This window comes from Rhizophagus irregularis, chromosome 15 (assembly GCF_026210795.1).
Source record: "Rhizophagus irregularis chromosome 15, complete sequence".
Taxonomy (NCBI): Eukaryota; Fungi; Glomeromycota; class Glomeromycetes; order Glomerales; family Glomeraceae; genus Rhizophagus; species Rhizophagus irregularis.
This window is the reverse complement of record NC_089443.1, coordinates 3,977,931-4,003,294: the sequence shown is the minus strand read 5'-3', so window position 1 is coordinate 4,003,294 and position 25,364 is coordinate 3,977,931. Positions and strand designations below refer to the sequence as shown.

The 25,364-nt window shown below is 25.5% G+C and overlaps 6 protein-coding genes across 6 annotated transcripts; 4 read left to right on the top strand and 2 right to left on the bottom strand.

The window, feature by feature from the left end:
- Positions 1 to 943: 943 nt before the first annotated feature.
- On the top strand, positions 944 to 1,462 carry OCT59_007607 (uncharacterized protein; the record flags this gene model as incomplete). Its single annotated transcript, XM_066149848.1, has 4 exons — positions 944 to 986; positions 1,076 to 1,190; positions 1,332 to 1,346; positions 1,420 to 1,462. The coding sequence occupies 4 exons, from the start codon at positions 944 to 946 to the stop codon at positions 1,460 to 1,462; spliced, it is 216 nt and encodes a 71-aa protein (XP_065998796.1).
- Positions 1,463 to 2,853: 1,391 nt separating this feature from the next.
- OCT59_007606 (uncharacterized protein) lies at positions 2,854 to 3,594 on the bottom strand. Its single transcript, XM_025316376.2, has one exon. The coding sequence runs from the start codon at positions 3,572 to 3,574 to the stop codon at positions 3,137 to 3,139; it is 438 nt and encodes a 145-aa protein (XP_025180587.2). The 5' UTR covers positions 3,575 to 3,594; the 3' UTR covers positions 2,854 to 3,136.
- A 1,349-nt stretch (positions 3,595 to 4,943) lies between these two features.
- Positions 4,944 to 6,298, top strand: OCT59_007605 (uncharacterized protein; the record flags this gene model as incomplete). The annotated part of the gene is made up of 10 exons (XM_066149834.1): positions 4,944 to 4,961; positions 5,384 to 5,412; positions 5,490 to 5,501; positions 5,554 to 5,587; positions 5,663 to 5,747; positions 5,824 to 5,909; positions 5,985 to 5,996; positions 6,056 to 6,091; positions 6,166 to 6,190; positions 6,288 to 6,298. The coding sequence occupies 10 exons, from the start codon at positions 4,944 to 4,946 to the stop codon at positions 6,296 to 6,298; spliced, it is 348 nt and encodes a 115-aa protein (XP_065998795.1).
- Positions 6,299 to 12,870: 6,572 nt separating this feature from the next.
- On the top strand, positions 12,871 to 14,191 carry OCT59_007604 (uncharacterized protein). The gene has a single exon (XM_025316378.2). It carries the CDS (start codon positions 13,266 to 13,268, stop codon positions 14,040 to 14,042), a length of 777 nt encoding a protein of 258 aa, XP_025180590.1. The 5' UTR covers positions 12,871 to 13,265; the 3' UTR covers positions 14,043 to 14,191.
- Positions 14,192 to 17,033: 2,842 nt separating this feature from the next.
- OCT59_007603 (uncharacterized protein) lies at positions 17,034 to 18,449 on the bottom strand. The gene has a single exon (XM_025316379.2). It carries the CDS (start codon positions 18,433 to 18,435, stop codon positions 17,299 to 17,301), a length of 1,137 nt encoding a protein of 378 aa, XP_025180591.2. The 5' UTR covers positions 18,436 to 18,449; the 3' UTR covers positions 17,034 to 17,298.
- A 3,200-nt stretch (positions 18,450 to 21,649) lies between these two features.
- OCT59_007602 (uncharacterized protein) lies at positions 21,650 to 24,145 on the top strand (the record flags this gene model as incomplete). The annotated part of the gene is made up of 4 exons (XM_025329772.2): positions 21,650 to 22,088; positions 22,161 to 22,513; positions 22,595 to 22,742; positions 22,818 to 24,145. The coding sequence occupies 4 exons, from the start codon at positions 21,650 to 21,652 to the stop codon at positions 24,143 to 24,145; spliced, it is 2,268 nt and encodes a 755-aa protein (XP_025180592.2).
- Positions 24,146 to 25,364: the final 1,219 nt, after the last annotated feature.

Sequence of the window (25,364 nt, the reverse complement as noted above, 5' to 3'; positions counted from 1 at the left end):
ACATCCCAGTAAATAGTCATCGTTTGTAATTTATATTGTATTCGTTTGGAATATGTGTATATTGTTAATTTTATATACTAAATTTGAGCCACTTAATAAAATTCAAAAAAATTATTTTTTAATAACGTACTAAACTTGTACTATTCGCTTGGTTTTATACTAATTATGTATTTTTAATCATGTACTAAATTTGTGTTAATCACTTAGTTTTATACTTGTAATATGCTAAATTTGTACTAGTTGCTTAGTTTTGTACTAGTTTCATATCTATATTCGTATTAATTACACATTTTTGGATTTTTTTGAACCATATACTAAATTTGTACCAGTTTTGGTCTTTTTTAATTATATACTAAATTCGTACTAATTTCGCAGTAGTTACATATTTCTTTTTTCTGTAACTATCATCTATTATTAATCTATATTAATCTCAAGCTATATACTGCAACAGTGCAACGTACATATGTACCTTAATATAATTAATAACATCAAAATAAAATTTCCCTATTTATATATCGCGTGATATACTACCAGTTCGATCTTTAATATAAACTAAAATAAACTTTTTTTTTAACTTTTTCAACTCTCCTTTCATTCTCTTTTTCTAATAAACTTTTTTTTAACTTTTTCAACCCCCTTTCGCTCGCTTTTTTTTCTTTTTAAAAATAAACTTTCATTAGCTTTTTTTAACTCCCCTTTCATTCGCTTTTTCTTAAAAAAAAATATTTTTTTTTAACTCCCTTTTTCCTTTCCATTATTCCTATTTCTCTTCTTTTATATTTCGTTTGTTGAAAAGTACTCACAAAAAAAAAATCAAATTCTATAATGAAACATTATAAAGTTTTTTTTTTCTTTTTAGGTGGCTCCATGATATTTCGCAAGTTTTCAAAAAAATTTTTCTTAAATTTATTTTAACGAAATATTACTATTTTTTCTTTTTTAGATGGTTTTTCGGGTCTATTTTGACACGTGGGATTTCGTTCTCAGTAGGTTTTTTTTTCCTCTATTAGTTTATTTATTCTAACGAACCATATGTTAACATTTTGAATTTATCTTTTTTTTTAAATTTTTTTAGATGGGCCTGAACGCATGGAAGAGGAAATCGGACTATATTTTTTCAAATTTAATTCTTTTAATGAAATAATAATTCATTTTAGACGACTTAAGGATCACTTTGAACATAAATTTCGGTAAATAAAACAAAATATTTTTTTTTCATTTTTTTAGGAAACTTTTCAGATCTTTGGACGCATGAGATGAGATTTGGTGGAAAAGGTTTTTTAAATGACCTTTTTATGGAATATTTTGCTACTTTTTATTTCTTTTTTTAGGATATTGACTATGAGGTAACTTTTCTAAGCTTAGGAATATTATTGAGTATCGTAAGAATTGATTTAGGCCGCAAAACCAACCTGTTAGACTAAAGACGAGTACTATCGTTCAAAGATCAAGACCAAATTAATCTATATCAAATCGGACACTGGACACGTGAGATTTTGGTTGAAAATAAGTTTGTGTAAAATTTCGGATTATTTCATATCTTCTACTTTAGTTCGTTGTGAATTTTCTATTTTTTTTCTAAATTATTATTTTGATCAAACATTTATTACACTTCTTGTTTATCTTCTTAGACGGATTATTTGGTTTAGTACATGGAATTCTTACTTTAAACATTTTGGTTTGCTTTATTTAGACGGGTCTAGACGCATGAAAAAGTTGGATATTTCTTTTTAGGCAGCCAGTTCTTCGGGCCCCTGGACCTCCTTAGGCATGTTGATTCTTGATAAGTATTTTTTCCTTTTAATTTGTACAATTTAACAACGGAACAGGTACTCACACTTCGTATTTTTTCTTAGATAGCCTCTTCTGATTTCATTTCACAAGATTTTGGGATTTTTTTTCGTTTTTCTTTAATATTATTGACGTCTAAATGATGAAAAAAAGAATGAAGAATAGTGAAGGAGAAACAAAGTAGCTGCACGAAAAAAGTAAAAGAAAAGAAGAAACTTGATTGCAAGGAAAGAGAGAAGAGAGAAAGCTTCTGTCATTGGTAAGATTGGAAGCATATTTCGTTGAACTACTACTAAAAAATATATATGGGGGAATAGCAGAAAGAAAGTAGAGAGGAAAGAAATGAGGTAATATAGTGGATACATCTATTAAGGAAGTGAGTCTATTACTGAAATAAAATAATAACTACAATTCTTTACCTGCAGACGCATCTAAAGATTTATTACATCAGAAACATGTGTTCAAATCGGGTTCCCACCTTGTTATAGTTGTGTCACCAGGGGCGCTATGTCAACGGAAATTTAGTACGTTGATCACTTAAAAATCCGTGGCTATCCAATTATAACAAGAGGAAAGAAAAAAAGTTAAGTAATACAGTTAGCGCAACTTTGAATTCCTGTGGATCATAGTATAGATAATTTTACACTAGATAACTGATATATATTTATAATGTATAATATATTTATAATGTGTATTTTATATATTATTTATACATGTTAATAAATTAATATTACAATTACGAAAACGTGACATTAATTTTACAATACAGTATTAATAATTACATATAAAAAAGTGGCTCATATACGGCACAAGGTTAGATATAAAAATGGTATAAATCTATGTACAAAAATAGCTTGAAGCTGGACTACAACTTGGATAAGTTTAAAATAAATACAGTACAAATTTTGTGCCAAACGGGCTCACTATATAGTGCATAACTTATGGATATGAATTTGGTACAAATTGATGCGAAAACTTTTTATTGGGCATTAAAGACTTTAATAACTATTTGGCTTTGTTTTCTTTACATCACGTAAAAGAAAATTCTTTCAAAATATTTTTGTTCTAATGAAACCATTTCAATATAAAACAAGACTTTATTACATAATCAAGTTCATCTAACTGCATTGCACAATAAAATACACAGCGGACTCAGAAATTATAAAATGCAGGGTTAAACATTAAACTACTTGATAAATTTAAAATTAAAACTCTCGTACTGTAACAAAATACGAATTTCAGCGATAAACTTAAATAAAAAAAATTTTGCAACAAAGTATGATAAAATGAGATAAAATATAAATTAAGAATAACAATTATTAAATTATAATAAGCAAACTTTAAATCAATTTAGATAAACACAATTTTCGTTTTCATTGATATTGTTGCGGGTCCAACTTAGTTTGTAATCAAAACCTTTTATATGTAAATGCATATCGTCACAAAACTTTTTTCCTACAAAGTCATCCCACCAAAAAAAAGAATCCGTACATAATACACGGTCATGAGGAAAATTTTTTACTTTAGTACAGAGTTGGTATCCTACTGACCAAAATGGAGATGTCTCTTCTCCACTAAGCATTCTTGATTCCGTATAATTATAGCATTGTCTATATGCTACATTTTGTTGCCAGTCAATAAAATTAACGCACGAATCAATCATGTCTTTAAGATACCCACGATATTTGTAATTAACTTTATGTTGTGGATATTGACGATAAGAGATAGAAATTTTGACTATGGCTGATAAAATCAATATTATACATAATTTACGTATAAACATTGTATTCAATTTTATTGTTTCAGGAGAGTAGACAAGATTTTTTCTCTATTTATAAATATTTCTAATGCTGTATATCATTTCTATAAAAAAATTAATTAAGTTATTCTCCATTTTTGTGATTACGATAGTATGAAATCAAATTTGGAAAGAGTATAATGAAAAAATCAAAATTAGTTTATTTTTATTGACGGTAACCACATAACTGTCATAACAAATTTGTTTCTTTATACATACTCATACCATGACTATTGAACGAGCGTAAATTAAAATTTAAAAGAAAAAGTGGAGAAAAAATAGTCATGTAATATGTGGTCATATGAGCTAATAATATTTATCTTCATTTATTATTAGATTCTGAATGTTTGGATTGTCAAATTAAGTAAGGCATTTGTTTTATGAAATTATATTTATAATATAATATAATTTAAATTTTATAATAGATCTTAATCAATGAATTTATAGTAAATTAATTTATTTTAAAATTATATAGTTTTATTATATATATTTCATTTTTTTTTATAAACTCTTTTTTGATTTTCAATATTTTATTATTATATTACTATCTTACAAAATTTTTATAAAAAAAAAATTATAAAACTTAAAAAATTAAAAAGTATAATGAATAAAATGGGATCCGTGAGTCAAAATCTCGACAGGTTAGATACTATTGATATTTTATTTTAATTATTAAAAATCTATCTTTGCAAGATAATTTAATAGATTATTTAATAGATTATTCATATGTATTATTCGGGCAAAAATTATTACATTAAAAATAAGTAAATTGCGTAAAATATTTATCATTTATTGCATTTATTAATTGTTGTAATATATGAAAGAACTAGATAAAATAACTAGACTTTTGCAAATTTACTTATAATGTAAGGTTATTGACAATGCTAAAATTTTTAATGTATTAGTTGGGATTCTAACCTGTCGAGATTTTGAACCGGCAAAATTTTGTATTTCTGGATTTGTGTGGTGTCGATCTTTTATTTTGACCTAAAATTATCTTATTGGATATAAAATATACGGTAAGAATAAATATACAGATGAATTTTTTGAAAAAAAACTCATTCTAGTCAATGTAAAATTTACTATAAATCTAGAGTAAACGTATGTTGGAAGAATTTTTATTAACAACAATATATATATATACTTTGGTAGGTTCACAAAAGGACTGAAAGCGGTTAACTTAAGAGTGGGTAGCTTAAAAACGCTTCTTACACTAAGGGGAGATTGTAGTCACCCACCAGCTAAAGAACAAAAATCTAAACAACCCTATCACTTAATTTTTGCAAAATTTTTTTACATTTTATTGTCATCCCAATTTTCGCGAAATTTCACTTGACTAAGCCAAAAGGTTGTTATGACTCACGGAATAGAAGTAAAATAAAAATTTACATCAAACGAAAATTATATAAGTTCACAAGCAAAATCTCCAATAATTAATACCACATTAATACACTTCTACATTTTTTTAAAAGCAATACTCATACGTATACAGCAGAATTAATACTTTTCCTTATTAGAAACAAACTCAAACTGAAAGAACTTTAATTGGAGTTTGAAAATCAAATTTTTCAAGATTATCTGATCTTGACGTTTATTATCGCACCTGCGATATGTCGCAGGGGCATGCGTCTCTGAATTTTATTGGTCAAAAATTTTTTAACTGATTTTACCCGCGCGGTAAAATGTAATACGAATTAAAAAAATTTTTTTTTTTTGATCCGTTTTGTTTTTTTCTTTAATAAAAATAAACTTTACCTCTTTCTTTCACTTTCCTAATTACCGAAGCTATTAAAGACACCATTTGTTCATGTTTCTATCCCACGGTTAGCTTCCTTTCTCTCTCTTTTTTTTTTATGTACTTGAAACTTTTATTAATAGCTTTTTTTCCCCCTTTTTTTAGGTTCTTTTCGTTGTAAAAGCCGCTAGCCTGCTAAACTTTTGACATTAATTTCGTTTGGAAGGAGGCCTTTTCGTTCTTTTTACTTTGGAAAAGTGTCGGTAAGTGTTATATGAGTAATTGTGCATGCAATGACCTTTGAAAATCATATTAACGCGGTTTCCCCCTTCTTTTAGGTTTTTTTTGTTGTGAAAGCCGAACTTAATGCCAATTTCGTTTCTGAAGGAGTCTCTTCTTTCTTTTCACTTTGGCAAAGTGTTGGTAAGTGTTATATGGATAGTTGTGTACTTAATAACCTTTGAAAACTATTAATGAGATTTTTTTCTTTTTTTTTTAGGTTTTTTTCGTTATGAAAGTCAAAATTTAACGCCATTTTTGTTTTTAAATAAGGTTCTTCTTCCTTTTCACTTTGGCAAAGTATTGGTGGGTGTTTTATGGGTAATGGTATATGTAATAGCCTTTACAAACTATATTAAGTAGATTTTTTCTTTTTTTTAGGATTTTTTCGCTGTGGAAGCATAGCTTTAGAACCATTTCGTTTCTGAAGATTCTTCTTCCTTCTTTCAAAGTATTGGTATCTTTTACGCTCATTTTATTGGCAATTTGTAAGTGTTATATAGGTAATGGTGTATGTAATAGTCCTTAGAAATGATATTAACGGAAAATTTTCTTTTTCTAGGGTTTTTTCGTTGTAGAAGCTCTTGGTAGGTATTATTTGGTAATTGTGTATGTAATAATAGCTTTTAGAAACTATATTAACTTAATTTTTTCTTTTTTTTTGGAATTTTTTCGTTGTGGAAGCTAAGCTTTAACATCATGAAGATTCTTCTTTTTTACTTTGGCGAAGTGTTAGTAAGTGTTATATGAGTAATGGTGTATGTAATAGCCTTTTTCTTTTTATTTAGAAGGGTTGTGGTAATGTTTATAAAGATGTAGAAACACTTTGAAATTACAATAACAACGAAACTTTAATAAACTTTATTGCTAAATTCTAATACTGTGTTAACAATTGATATCTATCTTAAAATATTACAATTTCGCTTGTTATGACCCAAATCACCACAATTCCCACATTTATATTGAGTACACTTTTCTTTTTCATGACTTGCCTTAAGTCTTTTTGTACCTTTTGGACGTCCTTTAGGCTTAGTTTGTTTATTGGGATTATTAAGAATAAAAGGAGAATTTTCTTTATTAAATAAACGGGGACCAGAAAGTTTAGTTGATCGATTCTGATTGATTTTCTAATAAAATAATATAAAATTAATTTGTATATAAAAATAAAATCATTATATTTCTTTTAATGCAAATATGAATTACATACTTGTAAAAACAAATTAACAACCGACGTAAAGGATTTTGTGCTAATATTCCATTTTATGTGTCCTTCCTTCCAATTTATAGTATAACATACTTTCGAATCTGTTATATATTTGGTTTCACACTTAAAACTCCAAAACATATTGGCTTTTTACATTGGTGAACTGATATTGAAGATAAAATGATTCTTATATTTTTATTTGTTTTTAATCATTCTAACAACTCTGTTTCAACAATATAGTCATTTGGTATAGATTCGTCATCTTCTACATCTAATTCAATATTATTTATGTTTCCATTTTGTTTATCTTGCTCATCTTCTTCATCAATATTTTTCAAGTAATTCTCCAAGATGTACTATGTGTATATCTCTCTTTTTAACAGCTTTCATAGTGACTTTATGTGTTAAGCCAGCAATTTTACCATATAATTGAATGTCTGAAAGTTGTTCATGCTGAGTAATAAAATCTTGTGATGTTTCATAAATTGCAATCAGAAAAGGAATAGTATGTTGAGGAATAATATGTGTAGTTTCAGCTTCAAATTTGCTAGCAACTATAATACCATTGTGAAGGAATAAGTCTTAAATGAAATTTGGCTGTAGGGATACAAAGCATTATTTGAAAATAATGCCTACAAACAATTCCTTAATTGATAAGAGATAAACATGAGCAATAATGTGATCCATTTGTTAATAAAATAACAAAATGTTTTTCGATAAGTTTGTTTTCAATATTTACAACTCACATGGATGAAATTTGATCTTTATTAATGTCAGAAATCATACATGCTGCAGTTATTTGGTAAGCATCAGATATATCTTCTAAATATTGATTAGGTAAAGAATCATACTGCAAATATATGCAATGTTAAATTAAATAAAGTACTATAAATATAATAAATATATAATATACATACTTTACCAAACTTATCAATTACTTCTTGACTAACTTGTATAGTATTATAAAAAACATATTGGTGAATTTCATCTCTTTGAAGTTTTAATATAGCAGGTAGTAAATATTCTTCAAGTTTTTGGTTAATAGAAGTAAACATAAATGCAGCAGTAGAAACTTGAATAAATACATAAGGAATTGCAGCTTTTTATAATATAGGCTGATATTTTTTTGTTTTCTAACATTTGTTTTTATCTATTACATTACTAAGCTTACATAAAGAAATATTGGAATTAAAAATATAGCTTTTAATTCAAATATTAATACTTTCAATAGGAAAAGATGCATGAAGTTCTACAGTAAATTGTTGACATATCCAGAAATATGCAAATATTTCTTTAATATTATAAAGAGTATTTGTCAAATATTGCCTTATTTCAGGATATTGAGTAATTAAAATTTTTCATTTTGATTCAAAAAAAAGCTTATTTAATGTATTACATATAGTATTAAAAACTTATAAAATTTGTTTTCAAATAATTTTTGAACTTTTTTGATTAAATTTTGGGCTAATATGAAATATGCAATACATTGAATATGTAATACTAGAAAATGTAAATCTAATTGTAACATGTACAGCTAATAGATCTGCATCTGTTATTATTACTTAAGAATATATATTATTTGTTGTTAAATTAATTTGCCAAATCTGAAATTCTGAAATTTCAGCCAAAATAATTAAAATGCAATTCAGTAGTCGAAATTATACACTTAACCTTGGCAAGAATTATTGAATTTTTTTTAAAAAAAAATTGAAATCACATAAAATGCCAAATTCATTTTTACAAAAATTGATTTTACTAAAATATTATTATTAAAAAAGGAAATGATCAACACATTTGTTTTGGTTGGAATTATGATTTTCAGCTGGAATTACAGATTTATCTAAAATTATAAATTAATTTTAGCTGATATTATAAATTCAACTAAAATTATTAGCAGAATTCAAATCTGAAATCTGAATCAAATTTGCCAGATTCAATCCAATTAGATTCAGATTTTAAGTAAGTTTTATCTGAATCTAATCTGATCTATTCAGATCAAACTTTTTTGATTTGAATCTGAATTGCAGATTAAATATATTTAATTTAATCTAATCAGATCAGATTTTTTTTAAAGCACTATCTTCATGATTTATAGCTAAAGCAGAAGTTTTAGTATACACAGCCTTAACTAAAGAACTTTTACAATTTGTTAAAAAACTTTTACAATTTGTTAGAGTAATAGAAACAAATTTAATTAAAAATCTTTTACAATCTATTTCAAATGAAATAACAAATACAAAAGAACCAGAAGGGTATTTTTCACAATTTATATACAGATTTTTAGAAATTTCTGAAGATTTTACTTTTAATATTTAGTAAAAGTTAATTATAATATTAAATTTATTAAATGCAAATATAAGAATTTTTGATGACTAACTACCTGATAACATTTGTGTAAATATATTTTGTTAGCTTTCATTCTATTTTTCAGGAATATTAAATGCTTATTTTCTACTTCATCCTTCAGAAGCATTAAATGTTTATTTTTTTTAAAAAAAAAATTTTCGTATTTTTTGATTTTTTAAACACTATAATTAATTTAAATTCTAAATTCATAAAATTTATATAAAAAAAATATTGTGAAGAAAAATTTAAACAATAATTAATTTAAAAAATTGAAAGAAAAATATTAAGATTTATATAAATATAAAAATATGTGATAATTTAATCAACTGAAAAAAAATGAAAAAAAATTCTTACATCATAAATAATTGAAAAATTGTATAAAGTTAATAAATACTGGTTAAATTTTTTGCTAGAATTTTTTAAAAAATCAGTTATTTCTGAATTAAAATATATTTAAATATCAGTAAATTAAAATAATTAATTATTAATTAGTAAATAAATTAATTATCAATTAAAAATAGCATAATATCAATTTAATTGTACCAACCAGTTTAAAATTTAGTTTTAACTGATTTTTTGATAATTTAATTTGATCTGAATTTATATTCTAAAAACTGATTTACATTTAAAATAGATGCAATTGGATTTTTAACTTAATTTGATATTAAAACTTTATAGTGCTGAATTGCTGACCTGAATTATAAAATTTAAATTACATGATCATGGCTAAATAGTTTAGCTACTGAGTAAATCATATTACACAAAATTTTATTATAGATAATTATATCTTACAAAATTTTGTATTGTGTTATACAAGGATTATATTTTGACTAAAATTATAACTTGGCCAGATTTATGCCAATTACATTTAATTTTGGCCAGAATTATCAAATATATATAAATCAGTTATTTAGTTTTAATCAGGTTTTGCAAAATTGATTTAAAATGGATTAAACCAGTTGCATTTTTTTAAATTTAGGTTTTGAAAATAAAACCAGTTCTAAACTTTAATATCAGCACTTTATATATATATTACTTAGCAATTAGAAGATGGTAAATGAATTGTAAAATATTTGGTAAGTAAATAAATTACAAATTCAGTATTTTATGTTTTATTCTGACAATTAAATAAAGCAAATATAACTCTTCAAAAATTACTCAAAAGTGCCAAAAAAGTGATAGAAAAGTACTTAAAATTTAAGACACCTGCAGTAAATTATGATTATTTTGGCCTATAATTTCAGCTGAATTTAGAATATAATAATTTGCCATCTAAAAAGTGATTTAAAATTAGCAAATTAATAAATTCTATCAATCCTATGCCAGTTTTACACTAGTTTTTAAAAATATATATAAAAAAATTAAGTTTAAGTTTGTGTATTTTGAACTAAAAAATTATAAAAATTTTTTTTTTTTTAGATAATTTTTGATAATGCCAGTTAGAATTTTATATTCCATTATATATAGTAATTGACTAATATTATTATAATTCTGATCCTAAAAAATACATATAATTTATAGTAAAAAAATTTTTTATTTTTTAATCTGAGATTGCTAAAAAGATTGTAAAATACCAAAATAGTTAAATTTTACCAAAATTATATAAAAGGTTTATTAAAAAGTTAGCAAAACTTTAGAGAAAATGAAACTTGATAAAACTTATTATAAATGCTAAAACTGCCAAAATCTTGTCAGAATTATAATAAAACTATAATAAAATTTTAGAAAAATTAATTGTAAGATTTTAAAGAAGTTTAGGCAAATAACTTTAATTTAACCTTTATTATATATATATTTCTGGATTTACTAGAATTATGTTATAATACTAGTTAAATTTAATCAAAATTTTATTACAAATTTACTGTCACTTTTTTTTTTACACTACCTTAATACTTTGAAAGATCACTAAATAGGTGTAAAAGAAAATCATCCTTGGTATTTTAATAAATAACTAAAGATATCTAAAAGTATAAAAATATATAAACAAATAAATAACTTTTTATTAATAAAAAAAGTTATAGAGTATTGCTAATGCTGGCCAAAATTAATTAAAAATACATTACAAATTACTGCATTATCTGATGTGATTTTTTTTGCAATAAAAAGTAAAATAAAGTAAAGGGCGCTAATATATAAACAATTTCTTAATAATAAAAAGGTACAAAGCTAAGTTAATAAATATCCTACAAATAAGTAATAAAAATGCAAAAGCAAGCTAATACATAAATAGTAGTTTTTAAAAATAAAAAGGCTAGAAATAAAGAAGAAACTGATTATAAAATTACCATTAGATTAAATATTACTATTACCATTAGGTTATGAAATCATTATTAAATTATATCATTACTAGAGTTAAATGCTAAAATATTTCAGCTATAGTAAATGCCAAAATTCTTCATTACTGAAATTTTAGACTATTGTTGAAATTTAAAATTGGATGCCAAAATCCCAAACCTATCAACTAACTATATAGCAAAAGTATTTCAGTTTTTGGAATATAATAATTGTTGAATTTCAAATTTAAAACTTACCAAAATTTCAAACTGTTTGCTGAAAATCCTAAACTGATATCAAAATTTCAAATTATTACTGAAATTCAGCTCTAAAATTTGATTATCCAACTCTAATTATTACATATTATAATGTAGTAGAAATTAATTAAAATAATATCTAAAGCCTTGTAAAATTACCCAAAAAATAGATTATAATGCTACCAGTAACTTATAAAGTTAACACTAGATTATAATATTAGATTATGAAGTTACTGTTATAACCTAATCTAAGTTCCTGGTGAGTCTTTAAAATAATTACCAGCAATTACTATTAAATTTTTTTTAAAAATAAATGACAGACGGAATTTATTTAATTTAAATAAATTTGTATTTATTAGCCATTAAAAATTGTATTTTATGTTTCTTTTGATTTAAGATGTATTAGAAAGTATTTGAAATTTAAATAAATAAAAGAAAACTTTGGATTTAAAAGTTCTAAAAGATTTTCAATTGTTTATTTTTTTATTGCACATCCCTTCTAAGTATATATATATGCACACTTATGGGGGTATTACTATATATATACTTTTTATTACACTAGTTTATAACCGATAAATTGTTTATCTATAGATTTATATATATTTTATACAGTATACTTTTCTTTTAATTCAGCATGGAAAATTCAACAGCCCTTTCTATTATAATACTGGTGACATTCCATTAAGCAATATAAACATTAAAATGTAAAATAACCTGTAAGGTTAAAGTATTTGCATTATTATTTTTTTTTTTAATTATATTTAGGTGTGATGGTATACCAGACAGGTTTAAAGGATTATTTTTATTATGACAAAGTTGAGTTCAGTACATGCTTTGGACATAACGACTAACTATAATAAATAATCCTAAGCTATAAATACTAAAATTAATCCCCCAATGGAACCTCCCCTGCCAAATTTTAAAGTAGCTAAATTTAGAAACAAATACTGAAATACTTCTTTGTATTGTCCGTACGGTATTTCCAACAATGCGGAAATGCTTTCCAATATCCGTTCTTTCGTTAAATGATGTGATAAACCTGATCTAACCCTAAATTAACCTTATTCATATGATTCCGTCACACGTATAGTTGATGACGATTACCATATTTCTTTTATTATCAGAGTCAATATAAGACACATTCGTTATTAAAAGGATTTTTAAGGAAGCTAATGAATGTTTTTTTTTAAAAAAAAAATGTTGGTATGATAATAAAAAAAAAGCTTTTAATAAAACAATAATTTTTTAAACAGATGCAAGATAAAGAAATGATAAACATAAAACGTATTGTATGTTAATTTTAAATTTGTTTGATTATCATACGTTTTAACGACTTTGGTGAGATAAAAGCGATTAGCGCCAATTACCATATGAATGCAAAACTTGTTACAGAAAGAAACAATGATGCAAGGACCCATGTAATGGCACCTTTTACTCCTTGTTTCACAGATTTTTTTGTTCAACGTAAGATAACAAAGTAACTTAAATTAAATTTAAATAGCGCTTCTTTTTGATTATTATCTTTATGTGTTTTATGTGTGAGAAAAAAAATAAATTTTTATTAAAATTTAACTCTTCATTATGATAAAACTTTTAACGATTTCCCGAAAAGTTTATCTTGTTAGTCCAAAGGATGGGGAATATGAAGAATATAATTCTGATGATTGGACTGCAACGACAGCTGCAACATTAATCCCTTCAACTCAAAAAGTTTATATCACAACATCGTTTAATAATCTTTGGGAAATTTCTTTAAATGAAAGAAAAGCAAAAAAAATTAGTTGGGATGGGTGGGGAACTTGTAATGCTTTAGTATCAGTACCGAATGATGAAGGGGGACATAAATTATTTGCATTTTGTCATAAACTTTGGTTGGTTGATGATCCAAATACGGGTCATTGTATAGATTTTTTAGGAGGATTTATGGATGTTTGGACAAGAGTTAATGCAGCAGCAGTAGTAGGTCAAAACATCTTTGTTACCACTTCAGCAAATAATTTATGGTGTATTGATAGTACTGGTAATGAAGAACCTAAAAAATTGGGAGGTGGTTCAGATAATTGGTCAACTTGCAAAGCTTTGGTTGCAGTTGATGATAAATTAATCGCTTTTTGTTATGGTTTATGGGAAGTTAATATTCAAAACGGTAACAGTACTCCTTTCTTTGACGATAATTCTGACGATGCTAAAAGATCTTGGTCAAGTGTAAGGTCAGCTACTGTTATTGGTCATAACATTTATGTTATAAATGGAAGTCAATTACTTGAATTAGATACCATTAATAAGAATGTTAGAGAAATAAGTAATGATGATTGGGGATATACTAAAGCAATAGTTGCTATCGAAGTTACTGAATAATTTTAATAAATATTAAAAAAGAAGATTGATTGTTTCACCAAATCGTATATGGTTTAGCGTGATTTTAAATAGTATTGTCGTATAGTATTGTGCATTTGCGCTTACGTTATATTATATAAACAAAAAAGATCATGTTCCTTTTTTCACATAAGTGATACCACGTGGTTTAAATGATATGTATTATTGGTTTTATATCATATTTTGAGGTCCCTCATATATTTATAACCATTTATAACCCGAACGGATTAAAATTAATTAATTTTTTAAAAACAATAGTCGCTTAAATATATTATTTTTTAATGACATCATCATCTCATTATGATTCGAAAGCTACAATTAGAAAATTCAACCGAGCCGATTATGGGGCCACTGCATTTAATTAAGTCACTAGGTCAATCGCGTGATCTGCATAAGGCAAAAAAGAATTCTTTCTAAATAATTTCTAAGTGTGAAATCTCATTTTCAGTTTTTCTATAGTGCTATTTATTATCCTATAATATTTAAATTTGAAAGTCCTATAATATTAAATTTTCCTCAAAACTTTCAAATTTAAAATTATTGCTGCTAAATTTGCGTTTATTCCTCGATTGATATTCTTCTACCTGCTGTCAGAATTTTTCGGTTGCCTAATAAAGTCCTCTTTGTTCTTCCGAACATATCTAATAGTAACTCTATAATGAGGTTTGGTGCGACTTATGGAAAATCTCTTTGTCTGGTCATTTTATCATTTTATCAAATCCTGGTTGATTGCTAATTTTGATCATTATTATATCGTAGCCGATTCATATCATTAAGTCTAAAGTGTCATTACGTGATATTCCAAAATTATGGGAATTAATAAATAGCTTGTAGTTCTCTGTGCTACTGAACTTTAACAGGAAACTTTACTCAACCATTAGAAATCTGAATGATAGAAACGGAATTGAAGTATTGGGGCAATAATAATTACTTTGATTGTATTTTACTCTAAGGACCATAATTCCTTTTTATTTTAAAAAGGTTTTTTAAATCTTCCTAAATATTTTTTCATCGTCCCCTTCATCACTATTGGTAGGTGGTAAAATGTAGTTCGATCTCTTGTTGATGGAGTCTCATGATAGTACATATATTTTGCTTGATTAGACATGTGATTCTGATTAATAAGAATTGCAGGAGAAACACAGATAATGTAGATTATTACACGGATAGCGATCACAAGGTTTTCTTCACGTGCATAGATGTTTCGCTAATAATAGATCCTTTACAATACGAATTGTTTATTAAAATATTATAATATATATTGGTTTAAAAGAAGCAATTTTAAGAATGCACATAAAAAACTAAGAAAGGCAAGTTTTATTCACAAGACACTTAAATAAATTATAAAAGGAACAAAATTGAATTGTTGTAAAGTAGTTTGGAGCCAAAAATTACTGCGCATTTAGTTGACTAAAAATGGATAATCACGTGAGTTTAATCATTCCGAACAATATTAATCACGTGAGTATATAGGGGTTTAGGATAAAGAATAGATTTGTCCAAATAAGCGTCTCACGGCATCTTTACAATTTTCACATCAAAAATATTAGATGGTGATGGACGTTATGATGTGATAATAGAAGTTGAAAACCCAATTATAGAAAATTTTCATTCACATATAATTATTCTAGGTCATATTTTTAGACGACATTTATCTTCTAAAACAAAAAATGACGGTGATGATTATTCGTTTGAAAGTTTCAAATATTTACCGGAAACCTTCTAAATTATTTTAAGGTGAGTAAAAAAATAAAATATAAAATATAAATTATTGTAATACGTAAAATTTTTAAATAAATTTCTAAAATCAAAATTTTATTAAATTTCTTATATATTTTAGTTATGATGGATTTATTTTATTTATTTCATTAAAGGATGGTGTCATTATATCGGATATTTTCAGTATATTAGTTGCAAAATTACAGGAATTAATTGATTCACTTACAAGAAAATCAAATCAACTTATTTCATGGACTTACAACAATATTGTACGAATTTAATATCTCATGATTTTAGTATTTTATTTTGATGATAATACAATCGAAAGTATAATAAATACTGTAATAACTCCGGAGCAAAAAGAGATTGAAAGTCTTACCTTTGGAATCCGTATTAAGATGAGGTCTTGCGAAAATCTACTTTAACATACGATCCACAGATGATGAATTTAAATTAATGGAAATACTTTTACCTCACATAGATTTTTTTTAGTTTATATTCTAAAGAATGTTGGAAAATGTTCATCCTAATAAAAAATTATTGATGCTTAAAGCAGTGATAGCGAACCTTCTAACGAGAATTATTTACCTCCGAGATATGAAAACTTAATTCAAAAGTAATTAATGATAATTTCGTTGGTGTCAAAATGGATTGATAAAATAGAACGTATGAGAAAGTTTTCAATTAGAGGAAAATTGTATTTACCTTATGAATTTAAATTATTATTAAGGGATGTCGAGATGGATTTTATCCTCAATAAAAAACGTTGCGAAACGTTTTTTATTTTCATGCATTAATAGATGATATAGTTATAAAAAGTATACGATAACTTCCGTAAAACTGATGAAATAATTGGCTTTTAATATGGAAATCAGAATCTACTGAAAAATGAGGTAGTTGCAGAGATAGTTTTATTTTTCCGTTAATAATAAAAAATATGGGTTTTGAGGATGCAATTATAAGTAGATTAAAAGATGAAAATTACGTTTTCAAGAATTATAATAGAAGTGGCTCAGAATTTGGCGATAAAGAGATTATATACTTTTGAAATAGTTTATTGCCAACGACATCATCACGAAAAAAAGATAAGAGATATAGAAGATTACGAGGTATTTTCAGGAAAATCAAATAATTGGAATCGGGAATGGTGCGAGGTTTCCAGATGAACAATAATAGATGTTGAAACATTCATGATTTTATTATATAGCGAGAGGGAACGTGTTTAATAAAGTAATTTATATATATATATTTTTTTTGACGATAATTATATATTATTGGATGATTATTAAATTATCCAATAATATTATTAACGGGACGTTCATGATAAAATCCCGCTATTATCCAATAATTTATTATTATACCATTGTGACAACTAACCAAAATAACAATTATATTAAATCTCATGAACTTATGTGATTGTATGACAACGAGAGATCTTAGGATTTATTTAACAAAATTACTAACAAAAAAACAAATCTATATATCTAAAAAGTTATACACAGTGTCATATTTAATATATTCAATTACGAAAATTATATAATCTCGATCCATTATTTATACCAAAAATACTAGCCATGATAATTTCTCTAACCCATCTTGCGTCACCACATTTTAATAGTTCATTCATTTTATCAGCTGATTCTAATTTCTTCCAATTATTATATATATATTCTAAAGCGATATCTTTAAGATCATGATTTTGAGTTTGCCATCCTAATATTAATATTTCGTCCCAATTATCATCATTGATCATCTTAATTATTCTTTTAGATACAATCATCTTTAATTCTTCAATTTCCCTCATCTCTGATTCAATATATATTTCTTTTAAAAGATTAAAATCCAATTCTACATCAAGATTATCTGTATAAAGAAATTCAACAATTTTATGAAAACAATTATATGATACATTATTAATTTTAATAATAGGAGAGTTTGATTCTAACCATTCTCCGTTAAACATTCTTTTAAAATATTTGGATTTCATTGCTAAAAACATTCTTGAAGCTTTAATTTCAGCATTACAATCAAATTTAAATGTAACATCACAAAAATTATTATTATTAAAAAATTCTTCTTGTGATGGAATTGAGAATGATGATGATTTGTTAAAATCTAATAATGATTGGTTATTATCTTTTTGAATATTATAAGTAGCTCGAACAATTAAATCAATTCTATTATTATTATTATTATTATTATTATGATCTAATGATAAAATATCTCCAATTCTACAAAATGATGGATTTCCCATATAATCATGATCAGATTTTTTAAAATTGAAACTTGAATTATCAATTTCAATTTCTTGTGTTTTTATCAAATTATAATTATCATTATTATGATCTTTTTTAAATAAATCAAATTTCATTATTATATTTTCTCTTAATTTCATTTGATTTTGTTTTTCAAAATCTGATTGAAATCCTAAAATATATAATGAAATATATCTTCTTGATTGATATGCGTATCCATGTGGATAAAGTTCAATACGCCAATCGTAAAATGGTGGTGAAGTAAATCTTTCACTAATCATCGGATGTCCCGTTTCTGTTTCTTTATAAATATCTTGAAAATCTTTTATAAGCCAATTATATTCAAAATAATCTTCATAAGTTGGTGTTGAAAAACTATTTCGTGTATTAGAAGTTGTCATGATTTTTTGATAATAAAAAGAAACAATGAAACGAAATTTTGTTGTCTTAAATAAGTATTTTTTTGTGTAACTTACCTATAATGAACGTCATTACACAAAAAATGTCACACTACTGATTTAAATATAATACTTTTAAATAAAAATTCTAGTTATTTTTCGCTGATTTCTTTCTGAATCTGGATGAAATAATTTACAAAAATCGAAAATCGGATAGGGATGCAAAAAAAATCAATAAATAACGAACAATCATTCTTTTAAATGATTAATCTTTTTGAATGACACCATGAATTCGCTTTAAGGAAGAATTACTTGTTCTGAACTTCTGATAATAATTGTTTATATTATAGAATTATCCGAATATTTTAATTCTAACGTGATTACGCGTAAAAAAAGAAAATTGAATTGTTCTGATACAAAAGATTCGAAGGTTCATGTAGAACGCAACATAGAACTTTAATTTAACTAGAATTTCGAACCAAATTTATTTTTTAAAATCCCGGATTTATTTTAACTTATAATGTGTCTGGTTTCCTTCTTTCCTTCGAATTATTCGGTTTTCGAATTTATTATATTCGTTCGTTGTATCCGGATTATTTGCATCCATTTCCTTCGTTTTATTCGAATTTTATTTCGAATCAAGAGAAACCGGATTTAAATCCGAAGATCGAATACTAGTTCCAACATCTAAATTTAACCGAAAAAAAACATTCTTTGTTTTTATAATTTATATGGGAAGGATTGTATGTGGTCGCTAAATTTTATGATCCATAATAACTAAAACTAGTTAAAAATGTCTCAAAGTAGATAACTGGTGAGCTACCTACTGTGCATTGTGATTGTTCTATGTCCCACTTGAACTTGTGTCGAAATAATCTAGTATATGACGGCTGCGACTTAAGGCACATTATGAATCAGCACTCGCTATCACGTGACTGATAAATTTTACTGGTCTGAATACACGTGATTTGCCACAACTCGTCCCAACTTATTTTGGTAATTCTCGATGATTGATCCTGAACTCCGTGAAAAATGAATTTGCATATCTAATATAAGTAAACGAAATGGTATTTATTATACTACAGTAGACACATTGCAGGGACAATTAGGTGAGACGTTCCAATCATGTATTAAAATTTTATGAACCATGAAGTCCCGAAGCTATTGATAAGGAGATATAACCTAGCAAGTGGTAGACACTACGAAATGTCCCGAAATGGTCATAATACATATCTATGTATAGTTTGTATGCCGAAAGCTGTGTTACTGGCCTTTTAATGGATTTAATGGAGAAACTCTGAAGGATGACAATAAGAATAAGTTATGCTTCTCAACTTCCAATGACCCTGATGTTTATAAAGAATATTCATGAACGCGTGAGTAGACCACAAATTGTGACCCGCTAGAACTGCAAATTTAACGTAGCAAAACATTAAAAGAGAAATCCTTCCTTGACTTTACAGACGGGAAGATTCCTAATAAAATATAGTTCTACATCGGCTCCAACCTTATAAAAAATTTTATCCGTTATTTCTGTAAAAATGAGCCTTTCACGGATTCATTCGCGGAAAATGTAAATAATTCGATAAATTCCGTGATATAAGGTTATTAATTCCGGAAATATGAGCCTTTTACGGAAAAAAGACGGAATATAAAAAACGGATCGACTTTTTTTACAGGGCAATTCGGCTCTCATAAATAAAAATATGGAGTATATGATGATCAATTAGAAAAATTTTGATTGGTCTTCAAACGATAGGTTCGAAGCCGAATTTCAGAACGGTTTTTATGAATAAAAGTAGTTCTAAGCCCAGGAGACTTAGAATCTTTTGAATTTAGAATCGGTTCCAGAATCGACTCGAGTCGACATACTTTGATCTCTACCCATTAATAATTCTAGATAGAAAAAATGTTAAGTTATACTTAATGAGACATGCACTATCTGAAATAAAATTAAATAAATTGATAACATTAACTTTAATAAAGCCCGATAAAAATTTACGCTGTTGTCTTCCGTGATGTCAAAAAATCTCCGAAATTTTTGGGTTCCATTAGAAACGAAGCTTATTCAAACTTCATGAAAAAATGTAGCTCTGTAGTTGCTTCCTTGCAAATGTACCACGACCGAAAAATACGTAATCGTCTTGTCCAGAATAACTTCTTCGTCAGCACTTCCTATACGCCGGCTTTTTTTAAACGACGTAATATAATGAATAAGTAACGTAACATTCATTCGCTTACTGATCTTTTTTTTTCGTGTAAATTTATTGATAAATTAATTTTATTATTAGTCACGATGTGTTCAGAAAATTTATATACTGTAAAGTACTGTATATTTGTATTTTATCATTAGAAAGATATTTACTTTCGGTTAGACAATATTCTATTCTGAAAATAAAATAAATAAAGGTGATAAATTTCGAGGCATTGCTCATTATAGTATATGTTTCGGAATAGGGTTAATTTGATATCATCTTATTAATTACTTTAGTAAATTGTCACATGAGATGTAGTAATCGAGGAGGAATGCTACGAATAGTTGTGGGCCGTACTCAAGTGATAAATAGGATGAACTGGCCAAATTTATCATAATGCGGGCTGAGGTATTATTTGTCACTTGAGTACTCATCGTCACACCTGCTACTAAATATCATCGTACTCTACTCAACACCCCTATCGGACTCCACAACTATTCGTCTCACCTCCCACGGACATACTTGCATTTTCCTTGTAAGTAAATTAGCAGAATATATAGATTAGAAATATTAAAATCATAATAACAAAAATATATTTGTTTTTGTAAGGCAATTATAATAAAAAATTTCTTACATGTGAACAATAACATGAACATTGCAAATGCAAACCGGGCATATACAGGCTATTTATTTTTATTAAAATAAAAGTATCAAATGATAGTCCCTAAAAAAATAAACACTTATCGGGTAATTTTGAATTATTTCATATATCAGTCATTTTCCAATATCATATATCTAATCTTTTTTCCTTATAAAGTCTTTATAATGAAAAATTTTAACCTTACATGTGAACAATTGAACATTAATAAATTTGTATGCAGAATGCAGAAGGTACATATTCTATCTAACGTAACAGAACTTTTTTTTTTTAATTATAAAAATAAAAGCGTTAATCGTCCCTTTTTTTTAAAAAAATAAAATATAATAAATTAAATCAAAAAATTTATACTCCCTAAATTCCAATGAATTTTAACAAAATCTCCATAAACATTAATGAAGATGACGACAATTTCGATAAAGATATTGACGAAAATATCATTAACGACCTCAAGAACGAAATTGATAAAATTGTTAATAAAAACAATATCATTAACGACGATAAACCTATTATAGAAGTATCACCAAATGGAACATATCTTGTTACTTACGATCCTAAGGATCACTCAATCGTCGGTTGGAATGCTAAAGAGATAGAGGAGGGACAACTTACTAAGTCAGACGCTCCTGTCAAAGTAAACAAAGTAAATGATAGTAAAGACCAAATAACTGAAATAAGTGATAGTAAAGACCAAATAACTGAAATAAGTGATAGTAAAATCCAAATAACTGAAATAAGTGTTTCCGATGATAAGAAACTTGCGTATACAGTTTATAAGGATAAGGATAACTTGTATTATCTAAGTAAGATTTATTTAATTGTTTAATTAATTATTTAATACATTAATTAACATTTATCAAATTTATATTTATTAGATATAATTGATATTAATCATAGTGATCAGACAATTAAACTAACTCTGATTTCAATGGAATCTGCTCGTCCACGTTATTATGCTTTTAATTCAAAAAATGAATTTATTTTATATGTTTATTGGATAGAATACGATAAATTTCATTATAAAGAGTGTAAAGGTATTCTAATTTATTCTACGGAAACAAAAAATCACAAATGGAATTGTAAAAGATATTACGAGATACCCGAATCTTTTAAATTGATAAATATATCAAAATATGATAAACTTTATTTACTTTCAAATAATTCCATTTATGAATGGGGCTTTGATACTGAAAAAGGTATGAAAATATTTTATAATAAGGATTTAGAGGTAATTAATAAGTTAAACCTATTTGTATAATGTATATATTATAGTAAATACAGTATAATTAATATTATTTACTTTGAATAGTCATATTATAGACTTAAGAAGCGGGAGCTTAAAAATGATGTCAGAATTTCTAGTAATGAAAAGTTTATTTGTTTAAGAATTATGGATAAAATTAATATTTATCCTATTGACCTAGCAATTCCTGTTGTTTCTTTGGATATTAATAATGGTATTATTATTTTTTTTTTCAAGTTAAATAATATTAAATATTAATTATTATTTTTCTTTTTTCTATTATTCACAGATACTTCATTATATAAGTCGATGAAATATTCTGATTTATTACTCTCATTACTTCCCCTACAATGTAGTGAAACCCAAAATTATATTATGGGATATTGTTGGAAAGAATGTTTAAACCGTTTAGGATTAAAGGACGAAAATTTAAAAATTCTTTCATGTAACATTCAAACTACAGATAAATACGCGTTTGGAATTTTAAATGGAAATGTTTGGAAGATTAAATTAGAAGAAAATATACCAAAAATAAATTTTTCATCCCAAGATTCTGATGTACAAATTATTGAAGACAGTAATGACCATTTCGATGAACACTTATATTTAAATAAAATAAGTGAATTATTTCAAAGAGTATCAAATTCAAGTAAATATAAAGGAGAATTAAATCATAATCAAGAATTAGATAAATCTTTAGCTATTAATTTGTATATGAATAAAAAAAGAAAATTGTTTGAAATAGTATCAAAAATAGAGAAAAAATCAAAACAATATAATGGTCGAAATTTAATTGAACGGACTATAATAACTGAAACAACTGATAAATTATTGTTAGCTTGGAAAATTAAAATTATTGATCACAATAAAATAATGCTGCAAGTTTTTAAAAAAGCAAATGTTAGTAGCAAATTGGAATTAACTGAACCGAAAACAACAGAATTTAACGTTAATGCCTTTCGAAAAATTAAATTACTTGAAATTGAGTTATCCGATGATGATATCATTTTAATTACAACGATAGGTTTTTTAATTTATCATTTTAATGAAAACGAGAAATCTATTTCTTTAATCTATTGGAATTATTTAGAGTTAACCATTCCTAATATTAGTACACTTTATGCAGATTCGGAAGATTTTAAAGATCTTCAAGCATTACGACCTGATTTACCTTCACTAAACTGGGATAGTTTTAAAATATGTGATGAATGGATTTCATATGTAAAAGATAATAAGAAAAATCTTTTGGAATATGGTGTTAGATTATTATCATTTGCAATTAAAGAACATAAATTAGATTTAATAGAAGAGATCTATAAAAAATGTATAGATTGGTTTGAAGAAGACTTAGGAAAGAATAAGATGGTTTTAAGTATTATTACTTCTACAATGCCGTTATTGAATAAATATTACCCAGAATATATTTTAAAATATTCATTAGAAACAACAATGATTATAGACAATCCTTTTTACAGTATAGAATATCAACGTAGTAATTTACATCTTTATTCTTTTCAATATCTTCAATTAATTAATTTAACTCGATCTTTTTTTTGGTCTAAATATAATTTTTTTTATATAATTCATTTCAAAAACGTAAACCTATATACTCCATAATACTTTTAGTTGAATTATCATTATTTCTTGCGATGATCTTATTTCTACCTATTTTTTTCATTTATATTGCTATATTTTATATACTAGACAAATATCATTTTATTAGTAATAATGGCAATATGAGTATGTTTGCTATTTTTTATTTTATATTGTTAAATAATTTAACAAATTTAACAACAACAAAGACGCCAATGATTACTTTTATGGTTCCTTATATTAATTTCATTAATTATCCACAAAATTATAGTTGGTTTTCAGAATTAATTAAGCCTCAGCCTAGTCCATTTATTGAAACAATGAACAGGGATATCTATAATACATGGAGTGGAGAAGCAATAATTAATTTTAAATGGAATACCTATGGAAAGTTCTATTATTCAATAATTTGGATTGGATTTATGACTTTTCTTGGATGCTTTACTGCTGCTGCAACAATTCCTCTACGATATATTGATGATGATATTCGAAAAAAACTTTTGGTTGCTTCAATTGTATTTGGATTTATTCATTTGAGTTTTGAAATTCGTCAAATTATTTTTGATGTTAAAAAATGGATCCGCGATTTTTGGAACATATTTGGTATTATTTTTTAACCAATTTATATATTTTAAGAAATAAATAAGTAAAAATTAATAATATTATTTAAAATTATTATAGATGTAATTGCATATGTGCTTCCAATTTATACTTCTATTTATTGGCTTCAATTAGGTGAAATGAATGATGAGATAATTTCATTACTTTCTTTTTCATGCTTATTTTTAGATATAAAATTTTTATTATTTTTTAGAGCATTAGAATATTTTGGTGTGTACTTTGCAATCATGACTAGTGTTGCGAAAGAAATTATTTCCTTTTTAGTACTCATATTTATTATTGTAATAAGTTTTGCACATGCATTTTATATTTTATTGTTACCAAGATCTAATTTTACATTAGATAATCGTTCAATTAATAATGATCTTAATAATCCTTGGAATATAGCATCTACTTATAATCAAATATTTGAAAATGGAACTATTAATTCAAACCCATTCTTGATTCAACCACCAAATGAAAACACAAATATGTTTATAGATTTTAAAACATCTCTTTTTGCAACGTATTTATTCTTAACAGGTATTTTCAAATTTTAATTTGTTGATTTCTTTAAAATAATTTACAAGTATTTTTAAGCTTTTTAATTTATTAGGCGATTCAGACGCATTATCTAATTGGT

What these genes read in the sequence shown, in the direction of transcription:
- OCT59_007603 (XM_025316379.2), bottom strand. Translation starts at nt 18,435, where the DNA reads ATGACAACTTCTAATACACGAAATAGTTTTTCAACACCAACTTATGAA.
- OCT59_007606 (XM_025316376.2), bottom strand. Translation starts at nt 3,574, where the DNA reads ATGTTTATACGTAAATTATGTATAATATTGATTTTATCAGCCATAGTC.
- OCT59_007604 (XM_025316378.2), top strand. Translation starts at nt 13,266, where the DNA reads ATGATAAAACTTTTAACGATTTCCCGAAAAGTTTATCTTGTTAGTCCA.